General features: G+C 38.9%; 2 protein-coding genes across 2 annotated transcripts in view; both read right to left on the bottom strand.

Moving 5' to 3' along the window:
• Window positions 1-1241: 1241 nt before the first annotated feature.
• Window positions 1242-7893, bottom strand: LOC311278500 (uncharacterized protein). The gene is made up of 3 exons (XM_084389395.1): window positions 7516-7893; window positions 6114-6383; window positions 1242-2168 (listed from the first exon to the last, which is right to left on the bottom strand). Exons 1-3 carry the CDS (start codon window positions 7721-7723, stop codon window positions 1255-1257), a joined length of 1392 nt encoding a protein of 463 aa, XP_084245521.1. The 5' UTR covers window positions 7724-7893; the 3' UTR covers window positions 1242-1254.
• A 240-nt stretch (window positions 7894-8133) lies between these two features.
• LOC311278501 (GTPase IMAP family member 9-like) overlaps window positions 8134-19021 on the bottom strand; it is a 48527-nt gene continuing 37639 nt past the window's right edge. The window contains exon 4 of the mRNA XM_084389396.1: window positions 8134-8373. Within this exon, the coding sequence (XP_084245522.1) occupies window positions 8183-8373 (191 nt within the window). The 3' untranslated portion in view covers window positions 8134-8182. The remainder of the gene's footprint in view (window positions 8374-19021) is intronic.

Here is a 19021-nt window from a genome sequence, read left to right on the forward strand (position 1 = left end):
TCCAAACACGTTTAGTGGAATTATGACCAAAAAGTTCTATTTTGGTCTCATCTGACCACATGACTTTCTCCCATGACTCCTCTGGATCATCCAAATGGTCATTGGCAAACTTAAGACGGGCCTTGACATGTGCTGGTTTAAGCAGGGGAACCTTCCGTGCCATGCATGATTTCAAACCATGACGTCTTAGTGTATTACCAACAGTAACCTTGGAAACGGTGGTCCCAGCTCTTTTCAGGTCATTGACCAGCTCCTCCCGTGTAGTTCTGGGCTGATTTCTCACCTTTCTTAGGATCACTGAGACCCCATGAGGTGAGATCTTGCATGGAGCCCCAGTCCGAGGGAGATTGACAGTCATGTTTAGCTTCTTCCATTTTCTAATGATTGCTCCAACAGTGGAGCTGCTTGGCAATTTCCCCGTAGCCCTTTCCAGCCTTGTGGAGGTGTACAATTTTGTCTCTAGTGTCTTTGGACAGCTCTTTGGTCTTGGCCATGTTAGTAGTTGGATTCTTACTGATTGTATGGGGTGGACAGGTGTCTTTATGCAGCTAACGACCTCAAACAGGTACATCTAATTTAGGATAATAAATGGAGTGGAGGTGGACATTTTAAAGGCAGAGTAACAGGTCTTTGAGGGTCAGAATTCTAGCTGATAGACAGGTGTTCAAATACTTATTTGCAGCTGTATCATACAAATGAATAGTTAAAAAATCATATATTGTGATTTCTGGATTTTTTTTTTTTAGATTATGTCTCTCACAGTGGACATGCACCTACGATGACAATTTCAGACCCCTCCATGATTTCCAAGTGGGAGAACCTGCAAAATAGCAGGGTGTTCAAATACTTATTTTCCTCACTGTATGAATAAATTTTCCCCCCACCCCTAATATAATCCTTGTGTAACATCGTGTTACTGATCCCATTCAGAGTATGATATCTGATGATATTGGTGATGTTATTAATTTCACATTATTGATTATAGTGAACATGAAGCGTACATCTTCACATTCAGCTGTGATAGTCTGAAGAAAATTAAAACACATTTTAAACAAAAAACTCTGAGCTCCTGCATCATACACGCACAGACATCAAGAATCAGTGTATAAATGTGTCTAAAGTAATTCAGGAGTTATAGGTCATTTAATGGTAAACATTTCCCACCCTGTGCTGCCATGTATTTCTCCTATGTTTTTTTTTTTTTTTTTTTTTTTTTTTTTTTTATACATGCATTTCTTTTACAGTATAGGTCATTTATATTATAAAACTGACTATTTTTAAAAAAAAATTCCATAATAAATCTATAACTGTTGAAAAAAATGATTGTTTATCCTCATTCCTGTCCTTGAATCTCTGCCTTTCCTGAGCTTCCTTGTTAATTTTTTCCTCTTCTTCTAACTTCCGTCTCTCATCTTCCTCTCTCAGCCTCTTCTGAACTTCCTTGTTCATTTTTTCCTCTTCTTCTAACTTCCGTCTCTCATCTTCCTCTCTCAGCCTCTTCTGAACTTCCTTGTTCATTTTTTCCTCTTCTTCTAACTTCCGTCTCTCATCTTCCTTTCTCTGCCTCTTCTGAGCCTCCTTGTACATCTCATTTGTATAATGTCCTCCTCCATTCTCCATCACCATTCTTACTATCTTGTCCAGCAGTTTATTAACCTGTGATGGATTTTTATCTTTGTTATTGAAAACATGATACCTGTCTTTACACTGTCTAACAAGCTCTTCAATCTGCCTGTTTTTGGTCAGATACTCCTCTATAGGTTCATCTATCTGATCTCCTCTAGTGAACAGAATGAGGGAGTAATCAGCAGCTTTTTCTCCAAAGTTCTCCTGAATCCATTTCACTGTTTTCTTCTCCTCGTCTGTGAATCTCACGTCCAGTCTGATGACCAGCAGAAATGCATGAGGACCAGGAACAGACATACTGACACATTTATCAAGCTCCTCCTCCATTATTTTTTTATTGATTTCTGTATCAAACAGTCCTGGAGTGTCAATCACTGAGATTTTTCCACCTTCCACCTTCTGCTGATGTTTCAGGCATGTCTTAGTCACAGATTCAGAAGACATATTTTCTTCAAACACCTTTTCTCCCAGGATGGTGTTTCCTGATGCACTCTTTCCAGCTCCAGTTTTACCAACCACCATTATCCTGAGATCTGCCATGACTGGAGAAGATAAAAAGACAAATGGTCCTGGTATTAACATGTGTTTCAAATGCATATCCCATTACTGCTTGGATTTCGTTGAGACTCTCCCTTTTTTTCCTGACATTTTTGATTAAGACAACGTATGTTACATAATGCAGATATATATTACTACAGTGTTATTTAACCTGTCCGTTATTGCTAGTGGTCGACCGATATTGGTTTTTGATGGCCGATGGCCGATGCCGATATCTTAGAGAGCAGGGTGGCCGATGGCCGATATAAAGCCGATATTTATATATATTTTAATCAATATTTAATAAATTATAAATAAATTATAAAACAAATTTTTTAAATAAACATGCTTTTATACTTTAGATGGCAACTTCTTAAATTTGCAATCCTATTACAGTATTTTTCACAAAGTAATTGTTTAGAAATATATGAATATATGAATAAAAAGAATGTAAACACTGTAACAGGGCACTCAGTAATCTGGTAATTTCGTGCTGGTAATCATATTTTTTCAAATAAAGACAAGGTAACGCTAATTTTACATACAGCACAGTGAAAACGATATGAATATGACACAGATGGCAACTGGATATATCACAGATATGAATATGACACAGTTGGCAACTGGTTATATATCAGCATATTTTAAAATGAAGGATTTAAAGTTTTTCGCTCGCGTCTCCTGTGAAGCTGATCTTCTGTTCGCATTCACTCACTTCGCACGGACCGACCGTCACTCGCAGACAGTAATGCACACTTCACAAGATATCACAGCTGGATTCAATTAAATCTGCAAGGTTTATGAAATGAAATGTTTATTAGATATTCAGAGATTTGTTTAAATGACGTAGATGCGCATTTGCTGAATGTTGACGGCAAATGAGAAAGTATTTTAGCCTGATTGTTTGCCTTTTCTGTTACAAATAATATAAAAGCAAACGCTTTACTTTACTTACTTCGCATAAGTTACCATTTACTTTCTTAGTTTACCAGTTCTGTCTAACAAAGTATTAGATATGACTGACAGAGATCGTAAATTAATGAAGACGGAGAATATGAGTGAGCGCTGTTTGATCTGAGGAGCTGCCGTTGCCGTTCTCTCCTGGCACTGATGTTCTCAGCGCCGCCTGTCAAAATAAAAGTCCGGAGCGCAGATAAAATAAAAGTCCCGCTTCCAACACATCGGGCCAATCAAAAAAAACGTATCGGCCGATATTTGGCATTTTTTAAATATCGGCATTGGCCGATACGTTTTTTTGATTGGCCCGATGTGTTGGAAGCGGGACTTTTATTTTGACAGGCGGCGCTGAGAACACCAGCGCCAGGAGAGAACGGCAACGGCAGCTCCTCAGATCAAACAGCGCTCACTCATATTCTCCGGCCTTGGCGATATATCGGTCGACCACTAGTTATTGCTGTTGAAAAGAATCTCTTTTGGGGTCATTCATGATCTCTTGTTGAAAGTAGGCTACCTTGTTGATGCTTACACTTTTAAATGTCCTTTTAATGTTTGATGGTTGAAGGGTGAGGAGAATAATTTAATCTCATTGTACCGGTTTAAAAAGAAATATTGCGTTCATAGAGCGAGCCTTTCACTGATTGTTTACAGCTCAACGGAAGTTACACCCATAATTCGCGCAAAGCGTTATGGGGCGTAGGAATAAGGTGGATAAGTTTTACATTTTCGGCTCATTGTGAAACAGTGGCGGCACAGGGTCATTAATGGGAAACACTGAATGTTTAGCTGACAAATGTGTTAAAGTTGAGATATATTATATAATTTCGAATGTGTCAGGGGAATGTCCTTAAACACTAATCAATGAAATATCATACTTTTTGTTCTCTTCTTTTTAAAGAATGTCAAAAGATGTTTTTGCATGTTATTGACTGGTGCAGGTATGAAATCACCTTGTAGGCCAAAAACAAGGAAACATGTTAGCATTTTAACACTTCCAGTTCAATCGTCCCGAAATCAATAGGTTTTTTTTTTTAATGGGATTTTGTTTAAATGGCTGAAATAAGATCTGTAGTTAACAAGCTCAAGACACTTTCACATTTTATTCATTCTACTACATAATATACATAAGTATTACCCCACTCATGATTTTTTTAAGCTGTTATGTGTCTTGAAAAAGGCGGTTGCTAACAAGTGGCTAAATGGGACTACAGAGTCTGTCGAGGAGATTAAACCATCTCGCTGAGAAGATTAGTGCAGTCTGCATTTACAGCATCATTTTGGTTATAATTGTTACAAAATATTACAATACAATACTCTTACAAAATATTCTAATACAAACTTTCTGGGAAAATGTTTTACAATAAAAACTGAAAGAGTTGTCGGAAGCTTAGTGATGGTGACTTTGAAGTCATGGGACTGTAGTGTAGTTGGCTATTGCCTACTTGCGAGTGCATTTAGGTTTTAAAATTCATCTGTGATAATTATCTTGATGGACAAAACGTGTAAGTATCATAAACTTTTGTTGATCACAGAGCTTGTTTTTTGCGATAATCCAAAAACCTATAGGAAAAATCCTATTGGGTTTTTGTCGAGGGACCTAGTGTGATGCCTTAAAAATGCCGGTTGGCCTTAAAAAGTGACGTCATACCTGCAACACTCTATTCAGCTGTAACTATAACTGATATCCATTAAAGGGATTTCCTGGCGTTTTGTCACGTCAATTGCTACGGTTACAGGTTACGGTTACAATGACACAATGTGTCCCCCTAATCGTATGGACTAAACTTACAATTTGGAGCAAAAACCTTATTTCTGTGGATTTGGCCAATCATGTATCTGGTTTACAACGTGTTTTTGCAGCGTTGAGCAATGTAGCTAATTGTGGTGAGCAGGACGAGGCAGAGGGCCATGGGAGAACGGCACGAGGCTGGTGGCGTGACTGATAATGAGAGAGGAGCGGAAGCATAAAAGGAGGAGCGACGACGGTGAAGGATGAGAGAGTCCAGACCTGGATTTTATTTGATGTTTTGTTTCTGTTTTATGTGGCAGCAGTCATCCATGAGGGACTGCTGCCTTTACTTTCGACATATTATTTCTCATTGAGCCAATGTTAACAGACTATTGCAACAATTAATTAAATAAATTTTATAGAATTTCACTTGGGCCAATAGGCTCTATGCACGATCGCTTCCGCGTTTTGTCTCAGCCCGCCCAGTTACATCCGGTGCTGCGTCGGAAGCCGTTTTTGCATTAGGTGGAGATAATGGCAAATTACACTCGCAGTTTACAAGAACTTCCAGCGGTTAACGTGAATGATGTTAACAATATTGTGAGGCAGTTAACTGTCACACATAAGAGTAAGAAAGAGAAGTTCTTTAAATTATAAATTTCGAGCTACATCAACAACTTTGAGGGTGAGTATTCTCTCATATCGCGGTAAATCCGACTAGCGAATCAGTTTCTAAAATCGTTGTCTCCGTTTCTGAGAAAATGAATTTTATTAAAGTTTTGCCGCTATACATTTCGCTATAGAACGCGCTATGCGGAAGTAAAGACGCCGGCTGAGATCCTACCGGAAATACGTCAGCAGCGTTCGTGCATAGAGCCTATTGAAAAATTTAGAGGTGACCTGTCACTAGAAAATTTTGAGTTGGGGATGTTAGAATTTGTTTACAGTGAATGTGGCCAACACAATACACACACACACACACACACACACACACACACACACACACACACGTCGTATTTTAAGGCTAGTGATGTTGCCAAGAGTATTTTGGTTGTTTTTCTCTCTGTTATCACTATACTTTTACAGGTATTTCGATGTTTCATGCATTTCAAATTGTCAAATTGTTTCAATATATGTAGATGTGCTTTAGATATTTGAGGATGGCTGCTGCAGCAGCATGTATAGGGTCAGGAATGAAAGAAAATATGTGGGACTGTCATGTCAAGAGAGTAAGATATGATGATGTCATCAGAGTTTGCCATACCTATCCTTTTGGTGAATTGAAAACACAGGTCTTTTTCAGTCGTTAGTTCAGTGAAATCTTCCTGTAAGCTGTTGATAATTTGATTGAACTCTTCAACTTTGTTATTGCAACTGTTTAACTGGTCTCTCTGCGCTTCGATGGTGTTATTGCAACTGTTTAACTGGTCTCTCTGTGCTTTGATGGTGATGTGCTGATGTATGATGGTGGCCAGGAGAAGAACACAGATGAGCACGAGACATACTGTCTTCAACAACACCAAACGTCTTCCTCCTGACAAACAGAAAAAAAACACAAATCAATTAAGAACAATTCACTTCATATTATAAGATATAACACCCAAAATCAACCTTTGTAAGTAATTGATAGGGCTTTTAAAAGAGTGTTCTTTTGAATGCTTTTATAATGACAATCATTGGAAATTAATGTATGGTAAAATATGCAAACAAGAAGATATGCTAAAAAAGTAAAAAGAAACAATCTTTGTTAATACATTAACATTGATGTATTGTTTTTAGAGAACAATGATTTAAATTTGATGTAATATTTCTCAGTATGTAATATTCCTCAAAAATTAACAACATCGCTGCTTCAGGAAAAACTTTCTGCTTACTGCACTTTTTCTTCAGCTTGTCTTTTACCCTGGTGGCTAGGTCCAGTTTCAGTTTCAGTTTCACGCAAATCTCACTCATCCAAAATTTCAGAAATAACCAGTATCGGAGTGCAGCGTTACGGAGAGACTCAGGAAGAGGTTGCAACTTTTAGACGCACATGGATGTCTCTGAATTACATTTACATTACATTACAAATTACATTTATATAGCCTAGTTGTTGAGGAGTGAAGTTACATTGATTCATCTCATCGACTTGCACGTACCGTCATGTTTAACTTTGACACAAGTTGACACAGTTCCCTGAGGTCTTTATAAGACAGCTGAGACATTTTTTGGACAAATAGTGTTCTGTGCCCGAATGTGCAGCAACGACAGGACAGTTTGTATACTGTGCTCGAACTTTTTCCATTCTCATGGGTTTATCATCATTATTACCCTCATTTAACCTTCATTTAAGTTGCTCTGTTTTCAGTTCTCATTGGTCCAGTCGATGTTAAAGTTAGCGTGTGTGTAAGTTGCATCAGTTCTGTACCTTCAGTGGATTATTGTGTGGAATTTTATTAAACTCTGTGTTTTTCATCTTTGTGTATTCCTGCACTTTGCTGACAGTTGCATTGTTATAAAATTAATTAACTTTAAATTTTTGTTCCATAGATGCTGGGATACACTCCAGCTCTCCTGTGACCCGAGAAAGGATAAGTGGAGAGGATATTGTGTTTAGAGCCTTAGGATGGTGTCATGACAGACATTTGGAGAAAAAAAACTGTCATCGTTTTATTAAAAGTTTTCACCTGCTTGAGTTGGATGTTCTTCTTCTGTTGTCTGTTGTTTCTTCTGACTCTTTTTCCCACTTTTATCCTCTTTTTGTTTCTCCTGGCTCGAGAATGTCTGACCTCTATCTAATGAACTCCTTCTTTGTAGATTTGTTTCTTCATCAGTTTTTTTCTTTCTTTGTCTGACATTTTCTGGTTCAAACTCATGTGTTGCTCCTTCTTCCATTGCAGTGTTAATTTCAAAAGTTTCCCGCAGTGCTTGCTCTTGTCTCTCTTTCTCTTGCTTTTCTTTTTTTATATATTTTTTAAATAAGCTAATCTTGTTATTGTAATGTTCATTCTGTTTGATGAATTCAATCTTCTTTAGAAGTTTTTTTTTATGTGAGTGTGATCAATCTCAATTTTACTGTTGATCTCATGATATTGTTTTCTGAAGTTACTGACTAGGCCCTTAAATCCTTCACTAAGTATAAAGTTCTTCCAGTTATTGTTTGACATTTTTTCTCTTCCAATAAACAGCACCATTGTGAATTTCAAAGCTTGAGCTCCAAAGATCTCCTTAATTTCCTCCACAATGTTCCTCGTGTACTTCTCAAAGTTCTCGAGGTTGACGATGAGCAGGAACATGTGAGGACCAGGATCAGAGAGATCCAGACTCTTCATCATCTGCTTCTGCAGCTCTTCATCAGTCAGATGATCGTTGAAGAATCCTGGAGTGTCGATGATGGAGATGTTTCTGTCTTCTTTTTCTTCCGCTCGGTATCTCTCTGGTTGTGCTCTCTTTAAACGCCTCTCGACCCAGTATTGCATTTCCCATTGAACTCTTTCCAGCTCCAGAGACTCCAAGCAGCACAATCCTCAAATCATCTGCATCACCTGTCAAACGCTTCATATCATTAGCTGCAGCTCTTCATGATCATGATAAATGCTTCTAATATTCTAACAATTTAATCCCCAATTAATAACATTGACTCGGTTTTCTACTGTGTATAATGCACAATTTCATGCCATAATTTGGCGTGCTGTTTTTACACAGATTGGTGGATAGAGTCATCCCAGCTAACACAGGGAACATTGGCTAACGTTCTGCCAAGGTTCTCTCAAAGTTGGGGAAAAAAGTTCTTCCAGTAAAATTAATACAATGTTTGTTCAACGTTATCTGGTGAATGACCATCAGAAGAACATAAATGAGCACGAGACACACTGTCGTCAACACCAAACATCTACTTCCTCCTGACAAACAGGAAGAAATCAATTAAGAACAATTACATATTTTAAGATATAACACCTAAAATGAACCTTCGTAAGTAATTGATAGGGCTTTTTAAGAGTGTTCTTTTGAATGCTCTTTTATAATGAAAATAATTGGAAATTAACGTATGGTAAAAATGAAAACATGCTGAAAAAGTAAAAAGAAAAAAAATTCTGTTAATGTAATATTACTCAAAAATGAATAGACTCTGCTTACTGTTCTTGTCCTTTGAGAGTGTGAGAGAGAGTCTAATTGTCCCTCAGCAGCAACTAATCTCACATTCTAGTTATTTATCAACATTTTACTAAAGAGGCATTAGGGATGTGCCATTTTTCCCATGATTAATAAACTTGTGACAACACCGGTGTTAACAATTACACCCATATTTTATGAGAAAAAATATGTCTATGACGTTCAGGATCTGCATCTCTTGTTTTGATCTCGTTAGATCTTTCTTTTTCTTGGAACAAAATGAATGCGTAATGTTGATTCAATATTACTCTTAATGAATAAACACAACAATAAAATAGTAAAATGACAAACTTTGATTAACAAAATGAACAACTAAGACTGATATGGTATCCCTACATTGTATCAAATAAATGAAAGGTAACACTTTAATGCTTTAGTAGATATTTGTTATTAGAAAACACATCAACAATAAAATAGTACAATGACAAATTCGCTTATATTAAACATACATTTATTAACAAAATTAATAAAATGGATAATATGCTAGGCTATACCCGCATCCTAACACAAATAAATAGAAGGTATTTGTATTTTCCCCTTACATAAAAATGAATGCTTAGTTTTTGGTTCATTATTATTTTTAATGAAAACACAACAACAATAAAACAAAGACAAACTCACTTATATTAAACGAAGAAATGCAACTTTTATCAACAAAAGTTCTCTCACCATCTTCCTGTCAGTCATCGCGCCTCACGCTAGACACGTGATTTTTATGTTCTCAGCCCCCTCTCAAAATGTCCAGTTTTGCCCTCAACATCTTTGTTTTTCAAAACATAATAAATGTCTGATTCCATAATTTGCACTTCCTTACAGTTACAGTACAGTATGTGTTCACAGATGAGCTGACACACACACCCACAACCCTGGTCCTGGAGCACCATCAACACTGCACGCTTTGTGTTTCTTCCTACTCAAACACACCTGATTCAACTCATCAGCTCATTAGAAGAAACTCCAGGACCTGAAATGTGTGTGTCAGACAGAGGAGACTTTCAAAATGTGCAGAGTTGGGTGTCCTCCAGGAGCAGGGCTGAGAAACAATTTCTCTTGTTTTTTTATGTTTCAAAGAACTTGATCACATCGAATCTGCTATGAAGCTGTTTAATTAATTACATAAAAAGGTAATTTTTTGTTTGTTTTGTGCACTGTTAACATTTATTTTATGAAATCGCTTAATGTTGCAATGTTAAGTGAATTAACTTAAAGAGAATTAAGTTTTCATTTCTATAGATGCTGGGAGGATGTAGAGAATTGATGGATGAATAATTTACTATAGTGCCACCTCGTGTCGGGCAGATATCTCAGACAGAAAATTAAGAAAGGACTTTATTATTGACAGCAGTTTGATGTTGCAGAGGTTTATAAATTAGAATTTTATAGAGATTGATTTGAACAACTGTTCACCATCTTTTTATTAAAGTTCCCCTGTAGTCAATAATTGTATCCCTTAACCCTCTGATGGTCCTCGGTCATTTCTGACCGAATAATTTTCTGTTTTAAAATTTTAAAAATCACAGCTTCATCGGAAGGTTATGAAACTTGGTGACTTTTCTGGCATTAGGTATGTGAATACAAAAAAAATTTGAGGTCATGATCCGAGCATGCTAAGTGGTCGTAAACAAAAAGAGTCACACTCGTGGTCTTCGGTCAAAAATGACTGACCCATAGGAAATGAATGGGAAATTTACAAAAACACAAAAATTCTCTGAATTTTTGTCTGTACAATCTACAAATCGGACACGATTCTAAAAAAAAGTACACCGCAGTAAAGGGGTGACACTCTACAACATCAAGAGTGCAAAAAATTCACACCCACCCACACACACACACACACATACAAACACACGTTTATACACATACACACCAATAAATTCAGATTACAAAAATCTGTTTTGAATTTTTAAAAATCACAGCTGACTTTTCTGGCATTAGGTATGTGAACACACAAAAAAATTGAGTTCATGATCCGAGCATGCTAAGTGGTCGTAAAAAAATTAGTCATGATTTTGGTCTTCGGTCAAAATTACCCCCATAGGAAATGAATGGGAAATTGACAAAAACACAAAAATTCTCTACAAATCAGCCACGATGCAGAAAAAAAGTGCTCAGCAATGAAGGGGTGAAGCTCTAAAACATCAAGAGTGAAAAACATAACATAATTAATAATTATAATTAATATATGTATATATAATTAATATAATAATTATTAAAATTATTAAAATAATAATTAATAAAATGTTATAAACCTTGGCAAAAAGTATTATTTGAGAATTTCTAAAAAAATACATTCAATCCACATCTTAAAAGTAAGTAATTTGGTCTAAAAACAACTAGAATTCACAAACATCTCCATTTAGAGCTATACAGGCATCTAGTGGTAAACCCATGCAATAACATGTTTTATTTAATTTTATGTTTAATAAATTGATTAATTTTTTTTTTTTTTTTTTTTTTCTGAAAGCCTAGTCTCTATTTGACCCGAAAATACTGCATAGAATTTTTTATTTTTTTTAAATCAAAAAAAAAAAAAAAAATCATTATTTTCAATGGCAAAAAATGGACTATAAATATTGCATAAATATTAATAAGTTCAATCAAATTGTCTCAAAATTCTAAATTAAAAAGAATAAATATTATAGAACAAAAATAAATTGCATTGGTTTTTACTGGGATGGAGGAAGTTTCATTTTTAGGTGTCCGGTCATTTATGACCGGGAAGGCCCCCAGTGTGACTGCTAAACGAAGACCATCAGAGGGTTAAAACTCATCTTTGATCACCAAATGACATATTTAAAAGTTTTTTCCTGTGAATTTTTTTCTTCATGCCTTAACCCTCTGAGGTCGGCAATCACGCCGGCGTGATTTGCTCGGTTTTTTTCTTATCAGTTCAAACGAGAGTCCAAATACTCTGTTGACTTTGATCTTACAAACCAGTTACATACATCAATCTCTCCTGTTAAGTGTGTATTATTTTTGTGTATACTCACAATAAAAACAAAGTGTTGTGCTTTTTGCCAAATAAAGAAAAATAAACATGATGCGAGTTCTGCTTTCTCTCTGTCAATGAAGTCAATTCTGAAACGCTTATAACTCAGCGAATACTCAGTCAAACAGGCATACAGACACACAGGCATGAAGCTTGAATTCTCTTCTTTTAAATGAAGTAATTTTTATAAAAAACTATTTAAAAAAATTTAATAAAAATAAATATTTATAAAAAAATATTCTCAGTTTATGTAATCTGTATGAAAAGAGCGAGATGTCAGTCGTTCTCATCTCAGCTAATTATTTTTAATGTGACCCCGCCCACGGAGAGCACGCGCTATTCAAACGCAAATGACTGAGGCAATACACGCAAACCTGTGAACGCCCCCATATCAGCTCGAGAAAACACATCAAGCTTATTCAGATCATTGTACTTGTTTACACCGTCTCGCGGCGCTGTGAGGAATAATACTATCGTAATAATAATAATGGAAAATGTACCTCAGAAGTGCTGGTATTTCGAGGAGCAGATGCAGCTGAGCTGAGGAATACTGTAGTAAGTTTTTTTCATTCTCAAGTGAATCGCGTTTCTGTGTGTGAATGAATGAACGGCAGAGATGCGCGCTGTTTACCACAACTCGCAAAAAGACGGTTTGAATTTGAATCACATTTCTGTGTGTGAATAATGATCTGCTTTTAGCAAACTGTATTGCTATACTGAGATGAGTAAAAATCGACTGAAATATGTTGAAATAAAATGTATTTGTATAAGCAACGTATTAAACTGCAAATTAACATTTATATTTCTTATATAAACGAAAGACCTATGTTACAGACATATGAAAGACAACATTTCGTTGACTAGTTTTGGATAGATTATACATTTTTACTGTAAAATATCTGCCACCTCAAATAAGCTTTTGTTTGCCAATTTTTGCTCATATGTTAAATATAGTATGTTTTGTCAAAAATAAAGTAATCAAATAATCAATCAAATCCTTAACTTTGAAATATGTATGATAAAATGTATACTTTAGTTTTTACAAAGAAAGATTACACTTGAATTGTTATTGTAATTGTAACCTTTTTAATAAAAAATATATTTACAAGGTAGATGTAAACAAACTATTAAAAGGTAAATATAAGACTTTTCTTTAAATAATTTTTATTGTGTTTTATTAGTGACAAATTTGGGGAGAGGATACATATTCCAAAACTGAAAATATGATAATTAACTGCACAATTACTAGACATATTTTCCTTGGATATTATACAATTTGCAAGCACAATTTGTGAAAAAAAAAGAAAAAAAAAAGAGATGCTTCCAACTGTGAACCAATTTGGTAGAATATATATATACCCTCCTCAGACCCGAGCTTTGGTTTGGCGTGTATTTTAGATTTCTTCTAGCTTTTAGGGGTTAGGAGGGACCAATATATATAATAACCAGATATTATCTTTGAACATGAAGCACTTTTTGAAAAAAAATTATGTCCACATATGTGGACACTGGGTCTGAATTCACAGAAAAAAATCAATACACCATTGTGTAACAAAGTGCAAATCTCTTTTATTTACAGCCTGTGCCTGAACATTTTTCGTTGTTACTCTTGTATAACTTCTGAACATACATACATACATCTTCCGCTTATCTGGGGCCAGGTCGCGGGGGCAGCAGTCTAAGCAGAGATGCCCAGACTTCCCTCTCTCTAGACACTTCGTCCGGCTCTTCCAGGGGGACACCGAGGCGTTCCCAGGCCAGCCGGGAGACATAGTCTCTCCAGCGTGTCCTAGGTCTTCCCCGGGGTCTCCTCCTGGTGGGACATGCCCGGAACACCTCCCCAGGAAGGCGTCCAGGAGGCATCCGGAACAGATGCCCGAGCCACCTCAGCTGGCCCCTCTCGATGTGGAGGAGCAGCGGCTCTACTCTGAGCTCCTCCGGAGTGACCGAGCTTCTCACCCTATCTCTATGGGATCGCCCAGCCACCCTGCAGAGAAAGCTCATTTCGGCCACTTGTATCCGGGATCTTGTCTTTTCAGTCATGACCCCCAGCTCAGCCCAGGTGAGTTGGAAAATTTATCCGGGGCCCCACCCTGGAGCCAGGCCCGGGGTGGGGCTCGTATAAGAGCGCCTGGTGGCCAGGCCTCCCCCATGGTGTCCGGCCGGGCTCAGCCCGAAGAAGCGACGTGGGGCTGCCCTCCCGTGGGCTCACCACCCGTAGGTGGGACTGTAAGGGGCCGGTGCTTAGAGGATCGGGCGGCAGTCGAAGGCGGGGGCTTCGACGACCTGATCCCTGAACCCTGGAGGGGTGCTGGAAAGCGCTCTGACTGGGGACTCCATCGTTCTACTTGGGGACTTCAACGCCCACGTGGGCAGTGACAGTGACACCTGGAGGGGCGTGATTGGGAGGAACGGCCCCCCTGATCTGAACCCGAGCGAGCTAGTCACAGTTTGTCCATAACGAACACCATGTTCAAGCATAAGGGTGTCCATCAGTGCACGTGGCACCAGGACACCCTAGGCCGGAGGTCGATGATCGACTTTGTGACTTTGTGGACGTTTCATCTGGCCTCTGGCTGTATATCTTGGACACTCGGTGAAGAGAGGGGCGGAGCTGTCAACTGATCACCACTTCTGAACATTGATATGGAAAAACTAAATTTATATCCAAATAAAAAACATATCCAAAAAAAAATAGAAAATTTGCTTTCTTTTTTGTAACACTCCAAAACTTCAACTTCTCCAAACTAGGAATGCTATTTTTATTTGTGTGTGTGTGCACGCTCGATCGCAGTGAGCAAGAATGTGTGTGTGTGTGTGCGCGCACGCGATCGTGAATGGGCAAGAGAGAGTGTCTGTGTGTGCAATCGCGAGTGATCAAGAGTGTGTGTGTGTGTGTGTGTGTGTGTTTGCGCACGCGATCGTGAATGGGCAAGAGAGAGTGTCTGTGTGTGCGATCGCGAGTGATCAAGAGAGTGTGTGTGTGTGCGCGCGCACGCGATCGTGAATGGGCAAGAGAGAGTGTTTGTGTGTGCGATTGCGAGTGATCAAGAGAGTGTGTGTGTGTGTGTGTTCGCGCACGCGATCGTGAATGGGCAAGAGAGAGTGTCTGTGTGTGCGATCGCGAGTGATCAAGAGAGTGTGTGTGTGTGTGTGTGTGCGTGTGTGTGTGTGTGTGTGTGTGTGTGTGTGTGTGTGCGCCATGAAGCTCAGTGCACGAAGCTCAGTGCTAAAATTCTTATACAGTTTCATCGAAGTTAAGTCCCAATGTCCACATATGTGGACATCAAGTTTAGCAGCCTAGTAAATCTTTCCTGTTACCAAAGTTTGTCAAATGTGCATGCCATTTTAATCATACAACACTATTATGCATAACTTAACAAGAATCAACGATGAAATGTTATTACATTTTTTACCTTGTGGGCGTTTTGGTCTGATGTGGCTGCGTGACATTTCGCCTCTGTTCTCCGCCATCTTGAAATTATTTATGTTACTATTTTTTCTCCTGACACCACCAGATGGCAGTATAAGTGTCCATGTTTGTGAAAAACATGTTCCAGTTACACAGAATTAAGTATTAAGCTGCACACAGCCAAAAATGTGGTGTCCACGTATGTGGACACGGGGTCTGAGGAGGATACAGTGAGGAAAATAAGTATTTGAACACCCTGCTATTTTGCAAGTTCTCCCACTTAGAAATCATGGAGGGGTCTGAAATTGTCATCGTAGGTGCATGTCCACTGTGAGAGACATAATCTAAAAAAAAAAATCCAGAAATCACAATGTATGATTTTTTAACTATTTATTTGTATGATACAGCTGCAAATAAGTATTTGAACACCTGAGAAAATCAATGTTAATATTTGGTACAGTAGCCTTTGTTTGCAATTACAGAGGTCAAACGTTTCCTGTAGTTTTTCACCAGGTTTGCATACACTGCAGGAGGGATTTTGGCCCACTCCTCCACACAGATCTTCTCTAGATCAGACAGGTTTCTGGGCTGTCGCTGAGAAACACGGAGTTTGAGCTCCCTCCAAAGATTCTCTATTGGGTTTAGGTCTGGAGACTGGCTAGGCCACGCCAGAACCTTGATATGCTTCTTACAGAGCCACTCCTTGGTTATCCTGGCTGTGTGCTTCGGGTCATTGTCATGTTGGAAGACCCAGCCTCGACCCATCTTCAATGCTCTAACTGAGGGAAGGAGGTTGTTCCCCAAAATCTCGCAATACATGGCCCCGGTCATCCTCTCCTTAATACAGTGCAGTCGCCCTGTCCCATGTGCAGAAAAACACCCCCAAAGCATGATGCTACCACCCCCATGCTTCACAGTAGGGATGGTGTTCTTGGGATGGTACTCATCATTCTTCTTCCTCCAAACACGTTTAGTGGAATTATGACCAAAAAGTTCTATTTTGGTCTCATCTGACCACATGACTTTCTCCCATGACTCCTCTGGATCATCCAAATGGTCATTGGCAAACTTAAGACGGGCCTTGACATGTGCTGGTTTAAGCAGGGGAACCTTCCGTGCCATGCATGATTTCAAACCATGACGTCTTAGTGTATTACCAACAGTAACCTTGGAAACGGTGGTCCCAGCTCTTTTCAGGTCATTGACCAGCTCCTCCCGTGTAGTTCTGGGCTGATTTCTCACCTTTCTTAGGATCATTGAGACCCCACGAGGTGAGATCTTGCATGGAGCCCCAGTCCGAGGGAGATTGACAGTCATGTTTAGCTTCTTCCATTTTCTAATGATTGCTCCAACAGTGGAGCTGCTTGGCAATTTCCCCGTAGCCCTTTCCAGCCTTGTGGAGGTGTACAATTTTGTCTCTAGTGTCTTTGGACAGCTCTTTGGTCTTGGCCATGTTAGTAGTTGGATTCTTACTGATTGTATGGGGTGGACAGGTGTCTTTATGCAGCTAACGACCTCAAACAGGTGCATCTAATTTAGGATAATAAATGGAGTGGAGGTGGACATTTTAAAGGCAGACTAACAGGTCTTTGAGGGTCAGAATTCTAGCTGATAGACAGGTGTTCAAATACTTATTTGCAGCTGTATCATACAAATAAATAGTTAAAAAATCATATATTGTGATTTCTGGATTTTTTTTTTTAGATTATGTCTCTCACAGTGGACATGCACCTACGATGACAATTTCAGACCCCTCCATGATTTCCAAGTGGGAGAACTTGCAAAATAGCAGGGTGTTCAAATACTTATTTTCCTCACTGTATATATATATATATATATATATATATATATATATATATATATATATATATATATATATACACACACACATATTGCTCTTGCATTCTTTCTTGTGGCACCTGAATGAATGGCTCATTAAGTATGCGGGCCCCATTGTCTCCTCAGGTGTGAACTACTCAATATGCATGATGGTGTCATTGGATCGTTGATGCCCACTCGCATATTGTCTTTCCAAACAGAAAGTGTTTTGCAAAATTTAAATCAATGTATTGTGTATGTGAATGATTAGGCAGGATGATTTTCACATCATTTTGAAGAAAAAACTCTAGGCGACAACATCCATTAGTCAAAAGTCTTATTGACACATATTTAGTATGTGTTTTGTGGCCTTATTTCAGAAACTTTAGTTTTTTGTTTTTTCAATAACCATGCATAAACATTATTCTCTCAAAAATACAAACATGTACATTCATGTTGCTCACATATTATGGTAGCCCTGTTTGTGCTAAATAGAGTGTAATTACACTTTTGCCATTAATATGTTTATAAGCAACTGAAAAAAGCACAAATGTTAGGGCATGTCAGAACATCTCAAGGACCCCAAAAACACCTTAGACCCCAGAGGGTTAAAATAGCTTGAAAGTAACTCTACATCCTTGCTTCATTTACTATACGCGGATCTATGAATTAGCAAATTAGCCCCGCCTCCACTCACTCACACCAGCTCAGAGATCCACTCGGTCAAATTTACTGTAGAAAACGCTGCACAATTGCAAGTGGAAATACTGGTTTAATTCAGCCATATACGTATGTTTGAAGCAAAAACTGTCACGGTTGATGAATTCACTGACTCTTCCTTGCGCTGTGTTTATGTGCGTGCATGGGTTTGTGTGTGTGTGGGCGTGGTCGCTGATGATTCTCCGGGAGAATCAGCGCCAGCGGATTCTAATCACCAGCACCTATTTATTCTCACCTCTTGCGTCTTGTGTTTGTCAGATCGTTGTTTGTTGGATGATTCCCTGTGCAGTGTCTATACCTCCTCGTGTCTCCGTGCTACCAGCCTGTTCTTCGTGTGGGAGGTTTCACCGTCGTTGTTTCCTGTTGTCATCTGAGTTCCAGTCTTCACGTCAGCTTCTTCACTCCGGGATTATTTCTTCACTCTTCTGACTCATCGAACGACCGAGTTGCTCATTTGCAAACCTGCGCTACCTATAGGACTGTTCCAGTGTTTCTTCCACTGAGTCTGGTTACTGTTTATCTATAATAAACCAGTTTTACTTGCTATTGCCTCTTCTGTTCTCTTTCTCGTGACAGAACGATCTGACCATCATGGAGGCAGCAAGAACACCTGAGCTTGCGGAATTTCTCGCTCACAACACAGCTCGCATGGACCAACAGGAGGAGAATCTAGCTGTGACTGGCCGCGCGGTTCAAACGTTGGTAGCGCAGGTGTCCGGGCTCACCCAGCAAATACAACAACTGGCAACGCCCACTGCGCCACCCCCGCCACCGGTTCCCCCCACTCCTCCCGCACCCAGTCTTCAACACGAGCCACGATTACCGACGCCAGAGTGTTATTCGGGTGAGCCTAATTATTGTAGAGCTTTCTTGAACACATGCTCTATGTTTTTTGCTCTCCAGCCACAGACTTTTTGCACTGAAGATTCGAAGGTGGCTTTCGTGCTCACGCTGCTGTCAGGGTGTGCGGCTCTGTGGGGGACGGCGGTATGGGAGAACCAACACCTGTGCTGTTCCTCGTTCGCGGCACTCTCACAGGAGATGAAGAGGGTTTTCGATCAGGTGGTTGCGGGTAGACAGG

The sequence above is a fragment of the Rutilus rutilus genome (assembly GCF_951802725.1).
Source record: "Rutilus rutilus genome assembly, chromosome: 19".
In the NCBI taxonomy this organism is placed as follows: Eukaryota; Metazoa; Chordata; class Actinopteri; order Cypriniformes; family Leuciscidae; genus Rutilus; species Rutilus rutilus.